The sequence below is a fragment of the Pelophylax lessonae genome, assembly GCF_965119305.1.
Source record: "Pelophylax lessonae genome assembly, chromosome: 2".
Lineage (NCBI taxonomy): Eukaryota > Metazoa > Chordata > Amphibia > Anura > Ranidae > Pelophylax > Pelophylax lessonae.
Window position 1 is genome coordinate 289160468 of NC_138769.1, and position 22625 is coordinate 289183092.

The following is a 22625-nucleotide window of genomic DNA, read 5'->3' on the forward strand; positions in this document are numbered from 1 at the left end:
AGGCCAGCCCCCGTCCAGTGGGGCTATGTCTTGGCTGACTTAGCGCGGAGCTATGGTCTGCGCGCACTGCATCTAGATCATCCATCTCATTGCCCAGTCTGGCAGTTGATTGTAGATCTCGCAGGGAAAAAAACAGGAGAAAAAAAAATTTTAAAGAAAAAAATTGCCAGGATCCCAGCAAGGAACTAGGTCCTTACTCCTAACTAGGCAAAAAAAAAAAAAACTGACTAACTATAGCAGAGAGGGGGAGTATACCTCCTGGGACTGCCCATAGGCGTAGTCAAGTTCTTACTCTGTCTATTGTCCTACTCCTGTAGGGGGCAGTGTAACCCAATGGTCAAGAATCCTAAGGAGCTGTGTCCCTCAATGAACTAAAGAAAAAAGGTATGCTGGGAGTAGAAGTTGTTCTACAAAGACTGGTCAGTGTTTTTTTGTTTGCAGGTGTCCAACTCCTCCTATACAACCCTTTAAATATTCTGTCCCTAATTAATGAAAAAGAAATACAAATCCCTCTGCTTAATCCCCGTGTACGGAGAAAGAATCCTATGAATCCTTACCTTGATGATGTGAGCAAAGTATTTTCCAGACACCTTGTTATCTGTCTTGATGAAAATTTCCCTAAGAACAGATTCACCTACTGGGTTATATTTGGCATTGAACTTGTCAAAGCGATGGAAAGTATTTCTGTCCTATGGTAAAAAAATAAAATACATTTCAGATAAAACAAATATATAAAAATATAATATATTTTCATTATAGGACAACCGAATGGATCCATTTTCCTTAATGGATATTTCTACCTATTTACACAGTAAATTAGAATTTGAGGAAGAATTTGATATATATTATTAAATTTAATATTTTCAAATTTACTAAGTCTATGCCAGATTCCACCAACCTCCATCATAACCCCTACCCCTTGGATACTTTTGATCCCTGTATAATAGTCAAAGACCCATTTTTGGCCCTCTCAGAGGATAAGGGTAAATTTCTCAATTTTATAACTTTATTAACTTGTCCCGCCCACCCAGGATCAGAACAAGGGGTGAGCAGAAGGGATAGCTTTTGATCACCTGTATCAGCATACCACCAGTGCTCGTGATAGCGTTGTTACCTTGTGTGCTCCTGCTTGACCCAGCTAAAATCTGCTCTGTATATATCGTGTTTGACCCAGCTAGTTTTGAACCTGCTTTGCTCGCTTCTGATTCTGTACCGTTTGGACTCTGATTTACCTGTGTATGACCCATCTTGTCTAGACTATGTTTTGCCTGATTCTACTGTAGCGGCAGACTCAGCATTACTACTTGGCTGCCCAGAACCTCCTGAAGAGGTGAACCACAAGTACCAGCCAACCTCCAGCTAGATCCGCAGTGGTGAACCACAAGCACCAGTCAACCTCTACCTTTATCTGCAGCAGTGAACTACAAGTTCCAGCTGACCTGCTTTGCTTAGACCTGCTCATGGTATGTGCTCTTGTTTATTGAACTCTTTGCTTATCGACGCATCTGAACTGTTTCCTGCTATCTGCTCCTAGCCGGACATTATCATAAACTGAAATAAAAAATTCAGCTGCACAATGGTCTATTGAGTAATACTGGCAGTCACCAAATCTTCACTCGAAGTTATCACTAGGGTTCATTCTATGGAGCTCATGGAACGGGTTTATCACCTTATGTATTACTCCCTTCTCAAGTACCAAACTGAGTGTAATCCCTAGCTTACCCATAGACACCTTTTGTAGGGTCACTGTTTCAAGCTATTTACTCACTGCTCTCTGTTAGTTTGTAATGTCTGCTCTTTGTTTTTCCAACACATTATGTTGTCAACAGAGAATTTAAAATTTAGTAATTTTTTTTTTATTTGTACAGTTGTATCTTTTGTCTGGGTATCTGAGCTACTGCGTTTGTGTATATGTAATGTATAGATGTGTCAATACATTTTTTTGTACACTAAAACCTATACATTTTCTCAGCAAAGGAAAGCAACATATAGACATTGTTCAGCCATCTTTAGTGTGTTTCTTTTGCATAGAAAATATTACTGTACTTTTTATAATAAAGTAATCTAGAATATTTTCAAAATACATACAGATAGAGTCATACAGGTGGCAGATAATAAACTACAAGTCTAGCCAGGGAAACAGAATTTGCTCAAAGGTACATGATCTTTAACAGGTGAATTTTTTGGCAGCACTGTCCAGCAATTATAAAAAAAATGGATAAGAAAATCCACCTTAGTAACAGCATGTTACACCCCTTCCTTACCAGAACATTTTTCGGTTTTCATTCCTTTGATAGTTTTGGTGGTTATTATTACCACTGGATTTTATTGGAAGTTATTTCCTATGCACATATATGCATGGGGATATTAACAATTACACTGCAAAACACATTTTTCTACCCCCCCCTTAAGTATGGGAATAGCACACATGTGAGGCTTTTTCACTGTCTGCTGCATAGGAGAGCCCTGAATCCAAGGAGCTTCTTCAGAGAGATAAATTACGCATCTAATTTCCCAACTACTTATCACATTTTCAGATGCCCTGAAGTAACACATGCAAAAGACTACATCTTGAAATATAGACACGCCACTGTATTTTCTAAAAGACATGGTAAGTCTTTTTAAGATTTTATTTAACCACTTGCCTTCTGTGCACTTAAACACCCTTCCCATCCAGGCCAATTTTCAGCTTTCAGCGCTCTCACACTTTGAATGACAATTGCGCGGTCATGCTACACTGTACCCATATGAAATTTTTATCATTTCTTTCACACAAACAGAGCTTTCTTTTGGTGGTATTTAGCAGATGAGCAAGACTGGGCATGCTCAGAGAAGAAAAACGGAATTTTTGTAAAATCTTACCTGTAAAATTCCTTTCTCTGAGTCCTCCGACAGTCGCCGCCTCCTCTAAGTCATCACAATTGGGTATTGTCCACCTATCCGTAGGAATAGCTAGGCATATAGACTTGTCAAAAGACAAAAGGCATTAGCATGTACACACCCACGGGGGCTGTCCCATCTGGTCAATACCCCCCCCCCCCCTGCATTACCACTCCCAACTCAGTTTGGTAGCATAGCAGTAGGTAACAAGAACCCCAAAAAGAGGGGCGGGGCAGCGACTGTCGGAGGACTCAGAGAAAGGAATTTTACAGGTAAGATTTTACAAAAATTCCGTTCTCTCTTACGTCCTCCGACAGTCGTCGCCTCCTCTAAGTCATCACAATTGGGATGTCCCAAAGCAGTATAGACATGAGGGGTGGGAGACGCAACCGTAGAAAAGGCAACGCAGTACCCACATCAGAGAAAGGAATCTTACATGCACTGTAAGAAACAACTGGGCAACAACAACAAACAATGCTCAACAGAAGCAACAGCCCAGGAAAGCAAATGCCAACAGCCAGGGACCCAGAGAAAAAAACAAGGGTTCATCATGGCACAGCCGCACTGAGAACTTTGCAGCCAAAGGAAGCATCAGCTGATGCCAGAACGTCTACTTTGTAGAACTTGGAAAATCAAATGAAAGATATAGGAAGGCTGAGACTGAAGCCCCAGCACAAGGGAGCCTGACTATTCCTGATTGCTAGGCAAACTAAAACTGAGTTGGGAGTGGTGATGCGGGGGGGTATTGACCAGATGGGACAGCCCCCGTGGGTGTGTACATGCTAATGCCTTTTGTCTTTTGACTAAGTCTATATGCCTAGCTATTCCTACGGATAGGTGGACAATACCCAATTGTGATGACTTAGAGGAGGCGGCGACTGTCGGAGGACATAAGAGAAAAACACACGGAAAGTTAACCATCACATGATATCACTTCTGCAGTCGGTTGTTGTTGGCCGACAAAATTCGTGTGCAGTCTTTAGCACTTTTCAACCTACACGACAGCACCGGACAAAAGACGGCCGAACGGTCGGCCGACAATCGGTGCGTGTGTACGGGGCTTAACTCTGATGAACAAACTGGAAACACTGACACAAACTCTGATCAGCAAACTAGAAACACTGGCAATTGCTGTGATCTGCAAACTAGAAACACTGCACTTACTGTGATCTGCAAACTGTGATACACTGTATTTGCTCTGATTTGCAAACTGGACACATTACACTAGCTGTGACCTGCATAGTGACCACACTACACTTGCTGTGATCTGCAAACTGGATACACTGCTGTTGCTGTGATCTGCAAACTAGCACACACTTTCACCAGACCCTAGATGTGGTGGTTGTATTCATTTTTTCAGATGGTACAGAAAATATCTTGCCAGAAATAGAGTGTAGCTATCATCTCCTGCGAGTTGAACTGGAAGCATAGAACAATGTTATTTTCCTTGTTTAAACTACTAATCTCCCCATCCCCCAAGTAATTGAGATAAACAAAGGCAGATATGTTTAGATCAAGCCTGTGTGGCAATTGTGGCTCCTTTAGTAGATGCTGGGGAGGATTGAGTTTAGCCACCTTGGGACTGTAAGTTATTCACAAGAAGAAGGAATAAAGCCTGAAAAAAGAAAATGAATGGAGCCAAATAATTTAAAGCTGTATTAAATCCAAAACTGAAATGTAATATATTGCATCTTACCTATCATTATATGTGGTGGCTGCATTGGTTTCCTTTTTCAGGGCTTTTTTCCTTTAGTTTTTACCTGGTGATCTGGCCAGTAACACACCTCCTGTATAATGGTGCTACCCTCTGAATAAAGGAGCAGAGACACCTGTGGACAGCAGTACTGTTAATCTGGAGGGGATGGGTGCTAATACTTTACAAGGTTTTACAAAAATGAATAAAAGCTTATTATTGGTAAGCCCCCTTGTCAGTGGTAAATGGTTTGCTTAAACCTAAACCACAGACTTACTGACAGGATCACCTGGTGAAAGCAAAAGAAGGGAAGCCTAAAAATGAAAACTAGTACAGCCACCACATGTAAGAATTGGTAAGTTACAATAAAATAAATGTTTTCTTTTGAGTTTATTACAGCTTTATAGACAGTTATGCTGCAACAAAATACATGTTTGTTTTTTTGGAGTTTAGAAAAACCTTAACAGAGGCCTACAGTGCATTCAGGAAGTAATCATAGCGCTTCACTTTTTCCACATTTTGTTATGTTACGGCCTTATTCCAAAATTGATTAAATTCATTATTTTCCTCAAAATTCTGCAAACGATACCCCATAATGACAACGTGAAATCACATGTACATAAGGCCCTTTTCACACTCGTGTGACTTGTCCTGCGATTTGGGACTGCAAAGTCGCACGAAAAGTTGTACTCTGTGATTTCCAACTAATATTGTTCATATCCGTGCGACTTAAAGTTGCAACGACTTCAAAGTAGTCCCTGCACTACTTTGGTCCGATGTTGATGAGTTTTGAGGTCCATAGACATAGGCATTACTTAAAGTCCAGTCAAAATACAGGATTGTATCAAGACACAGATCTGGGGAAGGGTAAAGACAAATATCTGCAGCATTGAAGGTCCCAATGACCACAGTGGCCACCATCATCCGAAAATGGAACCAGGTTGGAACCACCAGGACTTATCTTAGAGCAGGCCACCTGGCCAAACTGAACGATCAGGGGGGAAAAGTGCCTAAGTCAGGGAGGTGACCAAGAACCCTAAGGTCACTCTGACAGAAATCAAGCATTTCTCTGTGGAGAGAGGAAAACATTAAAGAAGAACAAACATCTCTGCAGCACTCCACAAATCAGGCCTATATGGTAGAGTGGCCAGACAGAAGCCACCTCTCAGTAAAATGCACATAATAGCCCACCTGGAGTTTGCCAAAAGGCAACTGAAGTACTTTTAGACCATGAGAAATAAAATGATCTGGTCTGATGAAACAAAGATTGAACTCTTTGGCCTGAATGGCAAGCGTCATGTGTGGAGAAAATCCAGGCACCGCTCATCACAGGGCCTGGGTTTACCATCCTACAGTGAAGCATGGTGGTGGCAGCATCATGCTGTGGGGATGTTTTTCAGTGGCAGGAACTGGGAGACTAGCGAAGCCTTATCAGTGCACAACAATGCAGCCTCATCAGTGCCCATCAATGAAGCCTGATCACTGCCCATCAATGCAGTCTCACCAGTGCCCATCACTGCAGTCTCACCAGTGCCCATCAATGCAGCCTGATTAGTGCCCATCAATGCAGCCTCACCAGTGACCATCAGTGCAGCCTCACCAGTGCCCATCAGCGCAGTCTCCCCAGTGGCCATCAATGCAGCCTCATCAGTGCCCATCAATGCAGCCTCACCAGCGCCCATTAGCGCAGCCCCACCAATGCCCATCAATGCAGCGTCACCAGTGCCCATCAGCACAGCCTCATCAGTGCACATCAATGCAGCCTCGCCAGTGGCCATCAATGCAGCCTCACCAGTGCCCATCAGCGCAGCCTCATCAGTGCACATCAATGCAGACTCACCAGTACCCATCATTGCAGCCTCACCAGTGCCCATCAATGCAGCCTCACCAATGCCCATCAGCATAGCCTCACCAGTGCCTATCAATGCAGCCTGACCAATGCCCATCAGTGTAGCCCTACCAGTGCTCATTAATGCAGCCTCATCAGTACCCATCAATGCAACCTCATCAGTACCCATCAATGCAGCCTCATCAGTGCCCATCAATGCAGCCTCACCAGTGCCCATTAGCACATCCTCACTAGTGCCCATCAGCGCAGCCTCACCAGTGCCCACCAATGCAGCCTCACCAGTGCCCATTAGCGCAGCCTCACCGATGCACATCGATGCAGCCTCCCCAGTGCCTATCAATGCAGCCTCACCGGTGCCCATCAATGCAGCCTCACCAGTGTCCATTAGCGCAGCCTCACCAGTGCCCATAAATGCAGCCTCACCAGTGCCCATAAATGCAGCCACAGCAGTGCCCATCAGCGCAGCCTCACCACTGCCTATAAATGCAGCCTCAGCAGTGCCCATAAATGCAGCCTCAGCAGAGCCCATCAGTGCAGCCTCACCAGTGCCCATCAATGCAGCCTCACTAGTGCCCATCAGCGCAGCTTCACCAGTGCACAGGGATCAGAGAAAGGAGAGCCAGCCTGATCACACAGAGCAGGTTTTTTTTTTAGCAAAAAAGAGACATTGCTGGGAGTGCGAGGTGTTAGGCTTTGCTATTTGCCTGTGTCCAATCACCTGGAGGTGGACCAGAACCCAATGGTCTAAGAATTAACTCTCAGGAGTCCTGTGATGTATGAATAAGAAACTCATTTGCATTGGAAATAAAATAATTTATTCTGTTTATGTGCAGCTATTCCCTTATGCACCACCTCATACACTCATTTGTTTTCTCAAGAATGTAAAGGTACTGTGCAAAATTAACCATATGTCTGAGCACAGAGCAGGTAAGTATAACATGTTTATTATTTTTATAGAAAAATAAACTAGACTTTAGTATCACTTTAAGAAAGTGACTTACATTCTCTGCAACTATATGGTGCTGAAAACATAAATCTTTAAATTTGTGTATTAAATTCGGTGGAGGCCCGCTATGGTGTTTTGGCTTCACTTGCACTCATGCGAAGTGTGCACTGCTACCAAGACTGTGGACCAGGTAAAATTTTGCTGCACAGCAGAGATTTAACAAAGTGGGGGGCCTAAGACCAACGGTACAGGCACTGGAGCCCACTGTGCATAGGCATCGTCAAAATAATTTTAAGCAATAAACACTGTGGCATACTTCAAAAAAGAACTCAAGACACTCAGGAGAGACAGCAAAACCTACTGTGTAAGTATACCAGCTCTATCATTTTAGTAAGGTCCAAACTACAAGTAAAGTAAATTACAGAAGTGTTGGTAGCCAGGGAAGCAGTACTGCTTGACAATGCTGGCAGCAGCTCTGCCTGACCAGCAGCAAAACATATGAGCAGGAAGCACAAGGAGCAGTACTGCAGTGTAATGGAGATGCTCTGGTATATGTGGGTGTTCTCCCTGCTCTGCATAGCATATTGTTAGAGCTGCTCTCATATTCCTTCTCTGTGTACACCAACCCAGTGAGTGCTTACTATATTTCAATATATTGTACAGTATAAGTCAAAAAGAGACTAATCAAAAAGTTTTCTAAATTAATAACTGATAGAAGAGTATCTTTCTGTAATGCAGTATATCTGTGTAAATGTCACATGGCAGTAACTGTATGTTGTACCTTATGCATTTAGGATTACACCCCAGCATCCACCCCAGCGTTTTTTTGCATCCTATATACTATTTTAAAGCAAGTGAGTTTGGGCGAGAGCTAGCTGTGCCCTCCCTTTTACCTTATGGGCTATCACAGAGGGTAGACTTTTTTCATCAACAATGCTGTTGGTTGTCATATTGTTAAGGGTAAACTATGTCTTTGGCAGACAGCACTTTCAGTCTCCACAGGTAGTGCATGAGGAAATTGATCCAAGTGACATTAACTAAGTAGTTCCTACATTTACTTGTATTCCAGAAGCCACAGGATGACACCACTTCTAAAAGATCTAGTGCTGCTGGACCTGCAGCAAGTACACACTGATCCATGCACTAACTAACTGACCAATCCTTCACTAACCACTGCTGCACCCATGAAATCTTCCACTGCACTTGCACAATTCTCCACTGGCTGTCACTATAGTCACATAATTCCTCACTGACTGCTACCAAACTGTTACAATTCTAGAATGACTGCCGCAAATAAAATGCTAAAACACCTACCATGAATTGTTTCACTATGTATGCTGTGCTATACATTACACTCCCCTATACACTATGACTACTGGGAAATTTGTAAGGTGTTCCGTATTTATCCCACTTAATGAATGGACAACTTTTGTTGGTAAATATCTACAAATCACTCTCTCTTCCCTTAGAAAGTACCTCAAAACCATAGCATGCATAAATTAATAGAATATAGGCCATGTGTAAGTCACCAGTACCTTTCCTTTCTGTCATTTATGTTTATGTACTATTCACCTCATATACTGGGGAATGTAATAAACCTTTTCTAACACATTTCTGGAGGCAGGGCTCTTTAAAACTAACTGGGCATAATTCAGGCAGGCCTTCGCCACAGTTTCAGTAACAGTACTGACATCTGCAACAAATTCATGTAGTTCTTATTAATGCCACTTTAAAGAATTCAAAAAGAATTGCTCCCAGTTGTTGCATTATTCCGCAGATTAGAAAACTGGCAGTAATAAAGACTAACTAGAGCTGGCATACAGAGAGACGCCAGTACTCAAAGTGGGAAATGTCTGTGCTGGGAAACTGTCATGTATGTTGCAAATTTCCACACCGGGCTCTATTCCTAGCCCCATTCAAATGTCAGCCAGGAGATTACCTAGCAGAATGTAAACAAAGGTGACTCCTTGTTATTACCCAAACAGGGCAATGCCATATTTGGCCAATGACGAATGACACTGAAGGGGGACCTAACCTCATAGGTCCACATCAGGCTTCAGCCACCCAACTCCAAGGCCACAGCACCTGTTCTGCAGTGTTAAAAACATGATGGGGAACTAGTCTCCCAGTTTCCAAGCAGGCCCAGAGCACCCTGTGTAACGAGCGCAGTGGCGGTATGGGAATGCTCAGCTGCACTGAGGAGGGAGTATGGACACTCAGGCCTCAGTGCCGCTACATCCTAAGACTGATACATGCACATGTTCCTGACAAATATATGAATCTGTTGCAAACATCGGCAATTCTGATGTAGAGGAGTAAAGGAATTCTAAAGAGTATCTATGGCACTCTTTATGAATTCCTCTCATATTCTTTATTCGTGGGTTATCCTTTTGGCATTAGTAATTTTTAATTTATTTATTTATTTTTTTTATTAAGGACTTTATTACTATGATCAGCTACCTTTACTAATTTAATTGTCTTGAGGGTTATATATTAGGAAATCAAACATTATATTCACAGAAAACATTGGGTAAACATGTGAAATGTTAATCTCTTTGGCTGTATATTGGTGTGGAAACATGCATTTTGATGTTTTTGTATGTATATAGATGTACTGTGACTTTGAATTATGCCCCCCCAGGAGACAATGCACAGTCCCAAAATCATTAAACCAGTATTAAACCCAAAAGCAAACATTTATTACATTGCAGCTTACCAATTCTTAGATGTGAAAGCTTTTTTATTAGGCTTTCTTTCCCTTATTCCTTATTCTGCAAGTAAGTCTGTTGTTTTTAAAAAGAACAAACTTACTTGCAGATGTATCATTTACAGGGAAGACACAAACCATTTAACTCTGGCAGGGTTGCTTACAATGGTCAGCTTTTATTTATGTAAAACCTTTATTTCAAAAGAAAATAAACTGTTGGTGTAACTTCTTGTGTAACTTGAGTGTAAGCTAGAGTTTGGCTTCAATTTGTTTAGTGTATTTAAATCTGCTAGTGCATCTAACACTTCCCTGTCCCCAGACTGACAATGCTGCTGTCCAAGGATGCCCCCTATGCTCCATTATCCAGAGTGGGGGACACTGTAATACAGGAGGTGTGTTTACTCGCCAGACCATCATTTAAAAACAAAGGGAAAAAAGCCTAAAAAAAAAAAAATTAATCCAGCTACCATATATAATGTTTGGTAGATGTAATATACTACATTTTTGGTTTTGGGTTTAATACCGCTTTAACCAATCATATAAATAAATACAATAATTGTTTTCTTTTTGTAGTACAATTTAAAAGTACTTAAAAAAAAAAAAAGTACATAACTTAAAATCAACAATATGTGAGGTAACTGTGTTCTAGGTATTGTACTTGTGTACTAGGGATTTGTGTGTTCTAGTACCTTTAGACCTCGTTCAGACTGCGGCGACACGACTTGGTGGGGCGACCTGTGAAGTCGCGGTGCACAGTGTGCACTGCGACCTCGGCACGACTTGCACGGACTTCATATAATTGAAGTCAATGCAAGTCGCCTCCAGGTCGCCCCAAAGTAGTACAGGACCCTTTTTCTAAGTCGGAGCGACTTGTGTCGCTCCTATTAGAACGGGTCCTGTACTATTCAATGGCGAGCGACCCACCGCGACTTGTGTGAATGGACCCTCAAAGTCGCGCTAGTGTGAATGGACCCTCAAACTGTATTACGAAAATAAATAGAACGTAATAAATAATAACGCTTAATTTAGAAAATAAGGTCTGCAGGCATCGACCACAAGGTTTGCTCTTGGATAAAGAACTGGCTAAAAGGGCGTGTCCAAAGGGTGGTAATAAATAGCGCGTACTCAGACTGATCTGGGGTGGTAAGTGGGGTCCCCGAAGGTTCAGTCCTGGGACCAATCTTGTTCAATTTATTCATAAACAGCATTGAGAACGGGATCATTAGTTCTATATCAGTTTTTGCAGATGACACAAAATTGGGCAGGGCAATAACTGCACAGCATGAGGCAGATATCTTACAGAATGACCTGAACAAAATAACAGAGGTTTAATGTGGAGAAGTGTAAGGTTTTGCACTTGGGGACTAAAAACATAAAAGCACAATACACTTTAGGGGGGAACCTTTGCGGGAATCAAAAATGGAGAAAGATCTGGGAGTTTTAGTAGAGGATAGACTAGGCAATAGCATGCAATGTCAAGCGGCAGCTGCCAAAGCCGTCAGAATATTAGCATGCATAAAGAAGGGGATGTTTTCCAGAGATAAAACTATAATTCTACCATTCTACCTCTGGTCCGACCGCATCTGGAGTATTCTGTCCAGTTCTGGTCGCTAGTCCTCAGGAGGGATGTGTTGGAGCTGGAGAGAGTCCAGAGAAGGGCAACTAAACTAATTAGGGGATTGGAGAACCTTAATTATGAAGAGCGTCTACAATCGCTTAATTTATTCTCCCTGACGAAGAGACGCCTGAGAGGGGACATGATAGCAATTTACAAATACATCAATGGTGATCTCAGCATAGAAAAAAAGCTATTCAGTCGCAAGGATTGCATGAGGACACGAGGACATACAATGCGATTAGAGGAGAAGCAGTTTAACCTCAGGCAACGTGGGGGGTTCTTTACTGTTAGGGCTACAAGATTGTGGAATTTTCTACCACAAGTGGTGGTTTCTGCGGGAAGTATGGCTACTTTCAAAAGACTCTTGGACATACATCTCAAGGATCAGAACATTCAGGGGTATGAGAGATGATTAGGGTCACACACACCTACACAGGTTGAACTGGATGGACTATTGTCTTTATTCAACCTCAACTACTATGTAACTATGTAAAACTGTATATTCACCTCTCCATAATTTTCCTTTCCTGGCAGCATATATTGGGTTATGGCTCTACCCCTCAACCTGATAGGACGGTTAACCTATAAATCTTTGCAGAATCCACCCGCTGGCATTCTTTATGACTATCACCTCAAGAGAAGGTTTTTAACCGGTTGCCGACCGCCGCACGACTATATACGGCGGCGGTCAGCCCCGGCCAGACAAAGTGACGTATATATACGTCACTAGCCTGTCACTTGCTTGGGAGCCAATAGTGGGCGAGCGCGCGCCCGCGGAGGCGCGCTCCCACCCCGGATCGTTCCCTAGCAAGTCCGTGCGTGTGACGGGCGGACCCGATGTCCGCCGGTCACTCGGCGATCGTCGGTGCAGAGGGAGAAAGGCAGGCGGCTGATGTAAACAAGCCGCCTGTCATTCTCCCCTGTGTAGGAATGGTGATCATATGGTTCTACTATGTAGGACCGTTGATCACTGTTCCTACACCAGTAGCCATGTCCAATCACAGTTAGAAGTACGCCCCTAGGGACACACTTAACTCCTCCTTCCCCAATAAAGTTAACCCCTTCCCAGCCAGTGTCATTTTGCAGTAACAGTGCATATGTATAGCACTGATTACTGCAGTAATGTCACTGGTAACCCCAAAAGTGTCAAAAATATCAGTCAAGGGTCCGATCTGTCCGCTGCAATGTTGCAGTACCGCAAAAAAAATCGCAGATCGCTGCCATTATGCGTTAAAAAAAAAAACAACAAAAATGACAAAAATCTTTCCCTTAGTTAGTAAACGCAATAACTTTTGCACAAACCAATCAAAATACGCTTTTTGCGATTTTTTTTTTACCAAACATATGTAGCATAAAACAAATTGGCCAAAAATGTAAAAAAATTTAGATTTTTACATTATTTTTGGGAATTTCATATAAAAAAATGTGAAAAATATTGTTATTTTTGCAAAATTTACGCTCTATTTTTGTTTATAGCGCAAAAAGTAAAAATCGCACAGGTGATCAAATACCACCAAAAGAAAGCTCTTTTTTTGGAAAATAAAGGACATCAAATTCGTTTAGGTACAGCATCGCACGACCGCGCAATAGTCCGTTAAAATCACGCAGTGCCGAATCGCAAAAAAAGCCCTGGTCAGGAAGGGGGTAAAATCTTTCGGGGCTTAAGTGGTTAAATCTAATTTTGCTATATAGATGCACTGTGCACTCATTTGCTTGGCCAAACTGCAGTATGTATATATTCTTCAGATTTAAAATCTGGGGGAAAAATAGAAATACATTTTCTCCTACAAGGATTCTGCCTTTCTCTAATATACTGTTGTGGTTGTTTTGACCTCTTTAAAAATATCTAGTGTTTACCATTTATGGAGGCATATTGTAGGTGACCCATGACAGCAGTAATGTAAAGTGTAAGTGTATCATTCGGTTTACCAAAGATTCACATGACTGTCACCTGACAATCACACATCATGGGTGAAAATGTGTGAATCGTGGGGGAAAACATTGATACAGTAAATAGACCAACAAGTCTTTGAGGCAGTAACTAGATATCTGGTGTCAGTTCTGTCTTCTGACATGTGACTGGAACCTGATTAATAATTGCTGACAGTTCATTAATATTACAATAGATAAACTGCAGGCAGAAGAGACTGTTCATTTGTTTTAATAACCTTTGCTTTGCCCTTTTGTTAGCTGATGAGCAAATGGGTAAGGGTAATTTAATATAAACATTACAGGAAATTATGCTTAGTACAATTAAACTAAAAACATTTAGCTAATTTTCGGTTTACTCTTTTGGGTAAATATAGACACTTTACTACTATCCAGTTTGCTTCTAAAACGATATGAGACAAATCTCCTAAGACTTTTAAACAGCAAGTGAAGAGCACATACGTAAAGGAAAGTGTGATTTTCTTTTTCTAGCAGTAATATAAGGTATTTAGATCTATCATTGTCATGCATTCATCTCACCGCATGCACATCCAACGTATCCACACTCAGGTCATATGCTTTTAGGTTCATATTCTGGAAGACTTGGTGCAGTGTCTGCTCTTTTCCACCCTTTTCATACACAATTTCTTCATTGTTCTTTTTCATAGCCCGTTTAATAAACCGTAGAAGATGTTTCTGGTTCATACAAGATGCTGCATGAATATGAGTGTCAACCTTCAAAAGCAAAGCCTGAGGTAAGTATCACATTAAACTGTGGGTGAACAAACAACAAGCACACATTGAAAATGAACGAACCTTACGTATATTGTAGAAATCTCTGTGAGGGACCTTCTTTTGAGCTGCTAGTTCTTTCATTTCATTGAGAAGAACATGCATCTGGAAGCGTGAGCTCAGGTACTGCAGCCGACGGTAGCAGAAAGACTTACTATGTGGAATTTAAGCTTGGTAAATATTAATGAGCATACATAATGGCTTTTGATGAATTTTACATTTATTTACTTTAAGGAAAACTTTATTTTACAAATAAACATCTAACACAGGTTACATCAGCAGCACTAACACTTTCTTCACATGGGAGATTATGTGCATATATTTCAGCGGCAAGAATTGTCGGATTCTTGCAGGTAGGATCATGGGTGCTTTTGAACAGCTGTGGCCGATCAGCCTGTACAAAGTAATGATAGGCTGAGAGGAGCGATTCCTTTTCGCATATACTGTATCTGCGTGACCAGCAGTTTCCTATAGTTAGGGGCAGATGAGAACTCCTGGACACAGACAGAGGCTTCCAGGGTTGGATATCTGTCTTTAACCACAGGTAACACATGGTATCGTTCAACCTATTATTGCTTTGTACAGGCTGAGTGGCTGTAGCTGTCCACATACACTTGTGATTCCAGTGGCAAAATTCCCCTTATTCTTGCTGCTGAAATCTGCTGTATGCACATATCCAACCCTGTGTAGGAGTCCTTAGTTTGAAAAGCAGGCTTGTCTTTCAAGTGAGAAAGCCCTAGGCAAACTACTGCTTGTTGGCAATGCTTTCTATGGTCCTGTCTGTGCCAGTAGGTAAGATTTCATGTGTCACCCAGATTTTTATAGCAATCTATGTAGTCAAATCTCCCTGCTAGCACAGTTACTGTACACAGCTGTTGTCAAAGTTACAAAAGCTGTTATCTAAGCCTTCAGAAAACCGCCACTCTAGCCTAATGCTTGCCATGTGCTGGCTGCATGTGGTACTATAAAAGCAAAGTGAACACTGGAGCACTGGACTGCGGAGGGAGCAGGAGTGACTGGCTCAGGCTCTCAGCAGCATGCTGAGAGGCTAAGCCAGTTACCAGTCAGGCGTATGGGCAAATCCTGACCCCGCAGAGCCTGGAACGGCTTTTTGACATCAAGCCCATTGTTGGATGAATCTGGGTCACAGGAGTGCAGAACTAGGCGCACGCCTGGGATCCACAGGAGAAGTATGGTCAAAAGATCTTTGGCCATACTTCTCCTTTAAACGTTGTGAATGCATGCATGCATGCTTCCTAATCTATGTTATCTTTTGCATTATCCATATTTCAAACTATCCACATGCCATCTTTCCTAGTTTTTCCCCTGCATTAAAAGGATGTGATTAGGGTAGTGTTATCATGTGAGTGAAGCAATATCATCATTCCCTCACAGAGGTTTTATGTAGAAAAAATGTTAATTCTTTGCCAGTTATTGTGTGTGTAATAGAGCATTTCTAGCCCTCCCTAATCCTCCCTGTCTCCTTTTTGATCGTCCACTGGTTATTTGTCTTAAAAAATGCAGATGTCTATCGAATGAGAAGAGAGAACGCAGGACTGAGAGGGGCCAGATTGTTCTTTGCAGTGATAGTCTCTGTCCCTTATACAAATGTAGGAACATAAGGACATACTAAGAATGAGATGTACAAGACCTATGACCTCAGGGCTGTGCAGCCACAGGAGCTGAAGCAAAGAGATCATAGAGAATCCAAGTCCTGCACACAGTGGGAGACATTCTAGAAAAGCCACAAGGCATAATTTTGCATGTGTGCTAGTTTTAACTTGCAACTTTAGCATTTACATAAAAAAAGGAAACCTTAGTTCTATCAATGCATCTAGTAGACAGGGAACTGGCAGTACCATGTCATTTACCATCTGTATATACAGTACCTCAAGTCATCTAACATGCAGTAGTCATGTGTTTCCTCCTCAATTCAAGTTTACTCACATGGGGCCATTAATAATAAGAGCCATAAGGACATTCATATCCGCAACAAATTCCTGCAGATCTGGGTATGGAAGGTCAAGCTCTGTCGTCCTGTGAAGAAAAATGTATAGATTAATATGAAACAAAGGAGTTTATTTCTGGTAATTAAAAGGAAGATATCACATTTCATTAATATAGTTAACCAGAAGAGTTATATACAAATGTTCTGGTGTCATTGTAGCACTTGTTCTTACTCTAGATGCTCTTTTCTCTCACGCTGGAACCGAAAAGGCCTCCAGGAGAGAAGATTGCATAATTCCCTGTGCCTGTGTTTTCATTACACAGGCACAGGACGCCCTGCGATTCATCAGAACCAATCAGCAGATCCAGGCCATAAATCATTGGCCTGGACCTGATGATTGGTCAGTTCTGAATCTAATACGATCACCGCTGGGCCGGCAGATGCACAAACGCGTGCACCCTCTACCTGCGGCCGTGAGTCACTTACAGGGAGTGATGGGAATAACGGCATTAAAAGTAAACGGCGTTAGTAACGCTGTTACTTTTACGGGTAATTAGTAATCTAATTGATTTCTTTTCCCCCTGCGGTAACGCCGTTCCCATTACTTAAGCGACGTTACCGCAATTACATCTACCGCCACTAGATGGCAGTAGTGTAACTCCTCCTCACTCCTCTCCTCTATGACCCTGCCAGCGCTGTCCGCGGTACTGATTGAGAGGAGAGAGAGTTGCAGCCAGCCCAGGACTCACAGCGCGCCAGCCAGGCCATACATAATTGAAATATATATATATATCTTATATATATAATAATAATACCACCACTCCACCAGTCCACCACAGTCAGACAGGCACAGCCACTGGAGTGCCACAGAAGGGACAGCAGACAGACAGCCTGTAGGACGGAGCCAGACGGACCCCACCAGTGCGCCTGTTCAGGCCACACCACCATCCACCAGCCACCAGCCACCACTATCCACCAGCCAGCCAACAGATACCAAAAAATAAATAAAAAATACTGTTACCACAGTCAGGACTTAGGACTCAGACCCCACCAGTGTGCCACACCACCACCAGCCACCACCAGCCAGCAGCAGGTACCAAAAAAAAAAAAAAAAACATAAAATACCACAGTCAGGACTGGAGTGGACTCACCAGTGCCACTCAGCAAATACCACTCAGGTACCACCAGTGCCACTTAGCAAATACCACTCAGGTACCGTACCAGTGTACCACACAGTCGGTACCGCTCAGCAAATACCACGCAGTCGGTAATACTCAGCAAATACCACGCAGTCGGTAATACTCAGCAAATACTACGCAGGTACCACTCAGGAATCAGGATTCACCATCACCACAGTACAGTACAGACAGTGCATATGATATCAAGGGCAAGGCTTTAAAAACACTCTTATATGGATACCTCGTCATCATCTCCAGCACCTGCATTGAACCATTATTATTATTATTATTACAAGTCCTTTGAAATATTTTTTTGTATTACTGCTGTTCAGTTCACACACACACGCACAGACACAGTCGCACACACCGACGACGACCAGGAGTCAGAGCGATTGCAAATACAATAAGTACAAAGGTAGCTTTCACAAACTGGAAGTATGAGCACTACTTATCCCTCATTGAGGTGAAAGGCAAGAATGTTTTTGTAACATGCAACTTATGCACAGGAAATAAGAGTCTCTCCACGTCGGTGGCAAGTAATTAGTGTTGAGCGAACACGGACTGTATTATTCGTGTTCGTACCGAATAATTGGATTTTTTGTACCCGAACACGGACACGGACACTTTACTGTATGTTCGGGTAAAAATCCGTGTTCGGTCGTTTTATTTCCGGGTTTTGCATGCTTTGGCGCTCTTTTCATGGCGGGCTTTCAACAGCCAATCAACAATCGTTTAACTGGTGTGCCTTAAGCCATCCCAGCCATGCCTGCAAATGTCTCAGTAGCTGTGATTGGCCGTCTGAAGCATGTGACCAAGTCTTTATAAGTTCGAGGCAGCCGCAGCGGCGTCATTATGCTGCTTAGATTCAGGGACAGAGCACACATCAACGTGCTGGCTGCTGATTAGGGAAAGATAGGCAGGAAAAAAACATTTGTGTCCGGATAGAATTGAGGGACAGGTCGGAGTGTTTAGGCAGGGCGAGTTGTAGGCATTTTAGGGATAGAGTCTGCTGAATTATAGGGTCAGTGTCTTCTACAAACTACAATCGATATTGCTGTGTGGGGGGTGGGGTGAATCTGCACTCAATCCTGATCTACGATCTCTTCTCAATCCTGTTAGGGACAGAGTCTGCTGAATTTTAGGGAAACTGTGTTCTACAAACTACAATCGATATTGCTGTGTGGTGTGGGATTGGAGATAGGCAGGTGTCAGTGATCCACATCCATTTTTCTGTGTGTGAGCTGCAGTGAACACAATCTTTTTGGGCTGCAGTGAACACAATCTTTTTGGGCTGCAGTGAACACAATCTTTTTGGGCTGCAGTGAACACAATCTTTTTGGGCTGCAGTGAACACAATCTTTTTGGGCTGCAGTGAACACAATCTTTTTGGGGTGCAGTGAACAAAATCTTTTTGGGGTGCAGTGAACACAATCCTTTTTGGTGTGCAGTGAACACAATCTTTGTGGGGTGCAGTGAACAAAATCCTTTGTGGGGTGCAGTGAACACAATCTTTTTGGGGTGCAGTGAACAAAATCCTTTTTGGGGTGCAGTGAACAACATCCTTTTTGGGGTGCAGTGAACACAATCTTTTTGGGGTGCAGTGAACAAAATCCTTTGTGGGGTGCAGTGAACACAATCTTTTTGGGGTGCAGTGAACACAATCTTTTTGGGGTGGAGTGAACAACATCCTTTTTGGGGTGCAGTGAACAAAATCCTTTTTGGGGTGCAGTGAACAAAATCATTTTTGGGGTGCAGTGAACACAATCTTTTTGGGGTGCAGTGAACACAATCTTTGTGGGGTGCAGTGAACACAATCTTTTTGGGGTGGAGTGAACAACATCCTTTTTGGGGTGCAGTGAACAACATCCTTTTTGGGGTGCAGTGAACACAATCTTTTTGGGGTGCAGTGAACACAATCTTTGTGGGGTACAGTGAACAGAATCTTTGTGGGGTGCAGTGAACACAATCTTTGGGGGGTACAGTGAACACAATCTTTGTGAGGTGCAGTGAACACAATCTTTGTGGGGTGCAGTGAACACAATCATTGTGGGGTGCAGTGAACTCAATCTTTGTGGGGTACAGTGAACACAATCTCATACTTCTGAAGGTTTGAGGGTGCTGCCTGTTCCATACTCCCCCTACTCCTCATCTAGCCTTTTAGGGGTACAAACAATAGTAATTGGGGCCTAGTGTGGTTGTGTACGTGTGATATACATACACTTTTTTGGGATCATATTTTCTATTCCGCTATTTAATCAAAAACCTTTGGGGATCAGTTAAATTGGGGGATAGTCTGTGTTGGTACGTGTGAGAGAGATCCACCTTTCCAAGTTGTTGGGGTTCATCTCATACTTCTGAAGGTTTGAGGGTGCTGCCTGTTCCATACTCCCCCTACTCCTAGCCTTTTAGGGGTACAAACAATAGTAATTGGGGCCTAGTGTGGTTGTGTACGTGTGATATACATACACTTTTTTGGGATCATATTTTCTATTCCGCTATTTAATCAAAAACCTTTGGGGATCAGTTAAATTGGGGGATAGTCTGTGTTGGTACGTGTGAGAGAGATCCACCTTTCCAAGTTGTTGGGGTTCATCTCATACTTCTGAAGGTTTGAGGGTGCTGCCTGTTCCATACTCCCCCTACTCCTAGCCTTTTAGGGGTACAAACAATAGTAATTGGGGCCTAGTGTGGTTGTGTACGTGTGATATACATACACTTTTTTGGGATCATATTTTCTATTCCGCTATTTAATCAAAAACCTTTGGGGATCAGTTAAATTGGGGGATAGTCTGTGTTGGTACGTGTGAGAGAGATCCACCTTTCCAAGTTGTTGGGGTTCATCTCATACTTCTGAAGGTTTGAGGGTGCTGCCTGTTCCATACTCCCCCCTACTCCTAGCCTTTTAGGGGTACAAACAATAGTAATTGGGGCCTAGTGTGGTTGTGTACGTGTGATATACATACACTTTTTTGGGATCATATTTTCTATTCCGCTATTTAATCAAAAACCTTTGGGGATCAGTTAAATTGGGGGATAGTCTGTGTTGGTACGTGTGAGAGAGATCCACCTTTCCAAGTTGTTGGGGTTCATCTCATACTTCTGAAGGTTTGAGGGTGCTGCCTGTTCCATACTCCCCCTACTCCTAGCCTTTTAGGGGTACAAACAATAGTAATTGGGGCCTAGTGTGGTTGTGTACGTGTGATATACATACACTTTTTTGGGATCATATTTTCTATTCCGCTATTTAATCAAAAACCTTTGGGGATCAGTTAAATTGGGGGATAGTCTGTGTTGGTACGTGTGAGAGAGATCCACCTTTCCAAGTTGTTGGGGTTCATCTCATACTTCTGAAGGTTTGAGGGTGCTGCCTGTTCCATACTCCCCCTACTCCTAGCCTTTTAGGGGTACAAACAATAGTAATTGGGGCCTAGTGTGGTTGTGTACGTGTGATATACATACACTTTTTTTGGATCATATTTTCTATTCCGCTATTTAATCAAAAACCTTTGGGGATCAGTTAAATTGGGGGATAGTCTGTGTTGGTACGTGTGAGAGAGATCCACCTTTCCAAGTTGTTGGGGTTCATCTCATACTTCTGAAGGTTTGAGGGTGCTGCCTGTTCCATACTCCCCCTACTCCTAGCCTTTTAGGGGTACAAACAATAGTAATTGGGGCCTAGTGTGGTTGTGTACGTGTGATATACATACACTTTTTTGGGATCATATTTTCTATTCCGCTATTTAATCAAAAACCTTTGGGGATCAGTTAAATTGGGGGATAGTCTGTGTTGGTACGTGTGAGAGAGATCCACCTTTCCAAGTTGTTGGGGTTCATCTCATACTTCTGAAGGTTTGAGGGTGCTGCCTGTTCCATACCCCCCCTACTCCTCATCTAGCCTTTTAGGGGTACAAACAATAGTAATTGGGGCCTAGTGTGGTTGTGTACGTGTGATATACATACACTTTTTTTGGATCATATTTTCTATTCCGCTATTTAATCAAAAACCTTTGGGGATCAGTTAAATTGGGGGATAGTCTGTGTCGGTACGTGTGAGAGAGATCCACCTTTCCAAGTTGTTGGGGTTCATCTCATACTTCTGAAGGTTTGAGGGTGCTGCCTGTTCCATACTCCCCCTACTCCTCATCTAGCCTTTTAGGGGTACAAACAATAGTAATTGGGGCCTAGTGTGGTTGTGTACGTGCGAGATACATACACTTTTTTTGATCATATTTCCTATTCCGCTATTCAATAAAAACCTTTGAGGATCAATTGAATTGCGGGATAGTCTGTGTCGGTACATGTGAGAGAGATCCACCTTTCCAAGTTGTTGGGGTTCATCTCATACTTCTGAAGGTTTGAGGGTGCTGCCTGTTCCATACTCCCCCTACTCCTCATCTAGCCTTTTAGGGGTACAAACAATAGTAATTGGGGCCTAGTGTGGTTGTGTACGTGTGATATACATACACTTTTTTTGGATCATATTTTCTATTCCGCTATTTAATCAAAAACCTTTGGGGATCAGTTAAATTGGGGGATAGTCTGTGTTGGTACGTGTGAGAGAGATCCACCTTTCCAAGTTGTTGGGGTTCATCTCATACTTCTGAAGGTTTGAGGGTGCTGCCTGTTCCATACTCCCCCTACTCCTCATCTAGCCTTTTAGGGGTACAAACAATAGTAATTGGGGCCCAGTGTGGTTGTGTACGTGTGATATACATACACTTTTTTGGGATCATATTTTCTATTCCGCTATTTAATCAAAAACCTTTGGGGATCAGTTAAATTGGGGGATAGTCTGTGTCGGTACGTGTGAGAGAGATCCACCTTTCCAAGTTGTTGGGGTTCATCTCATACTTCTGAAGGTTTGAGGGTGCTGCCTGTTCCATACCCCCCCTACTCCTCATCTAGCCTTTTAGGGGTACAAACAATAGTAATTGGGGCCTAGTGTGGTTGTGTACGTGCGAGATACATACACTTTTTTTGATCATATTTCCTATTCCGCTATTCAATAAAAACCTTTGAGGATCAATTGAATTGCGGGATAGTCTGTGTCGGTACGTGTGAGAGAGATCCACCTTTCCAAGTTGT

At 42.6% G+C, this 22625-nt stretch overlaps 1 protein-coding gene across 5 annotated transcripts in view; it reads right to left on the reverse strand.

Moving 5' to 3' along the window:
• The window catches only part of AMPD2 (adenosine monophosphate deaminase 2), a 262492-nt gene that overhangs the window by 102928 nt on the left and 136939 nt on the right, over positions 1-22625 (reverse strand). For all 5 annotated transcript variants that reach the window (XM_082246180.1, XM_082246181.1, XM_082246182.1 and 2 more), the window contains exons 8-11: positions 16362-16451; positions 14439-14568; positions 14163-14357; positions 558-689 (exon numbers count right to left, since the gene is read on the reverse strand). In XM_082246180.1, the coding sequence (XP_082102306.1) occupies positions 558-689; positions 14163-14357; positions 14439-14568; positions 16362-16451 (547 nt within the window). The remainder of the gene's footprint in view (positions 1-557; positions 690-14162; positions 14358-14438; positions 14569-16361; positions 16452-22625) is intronic.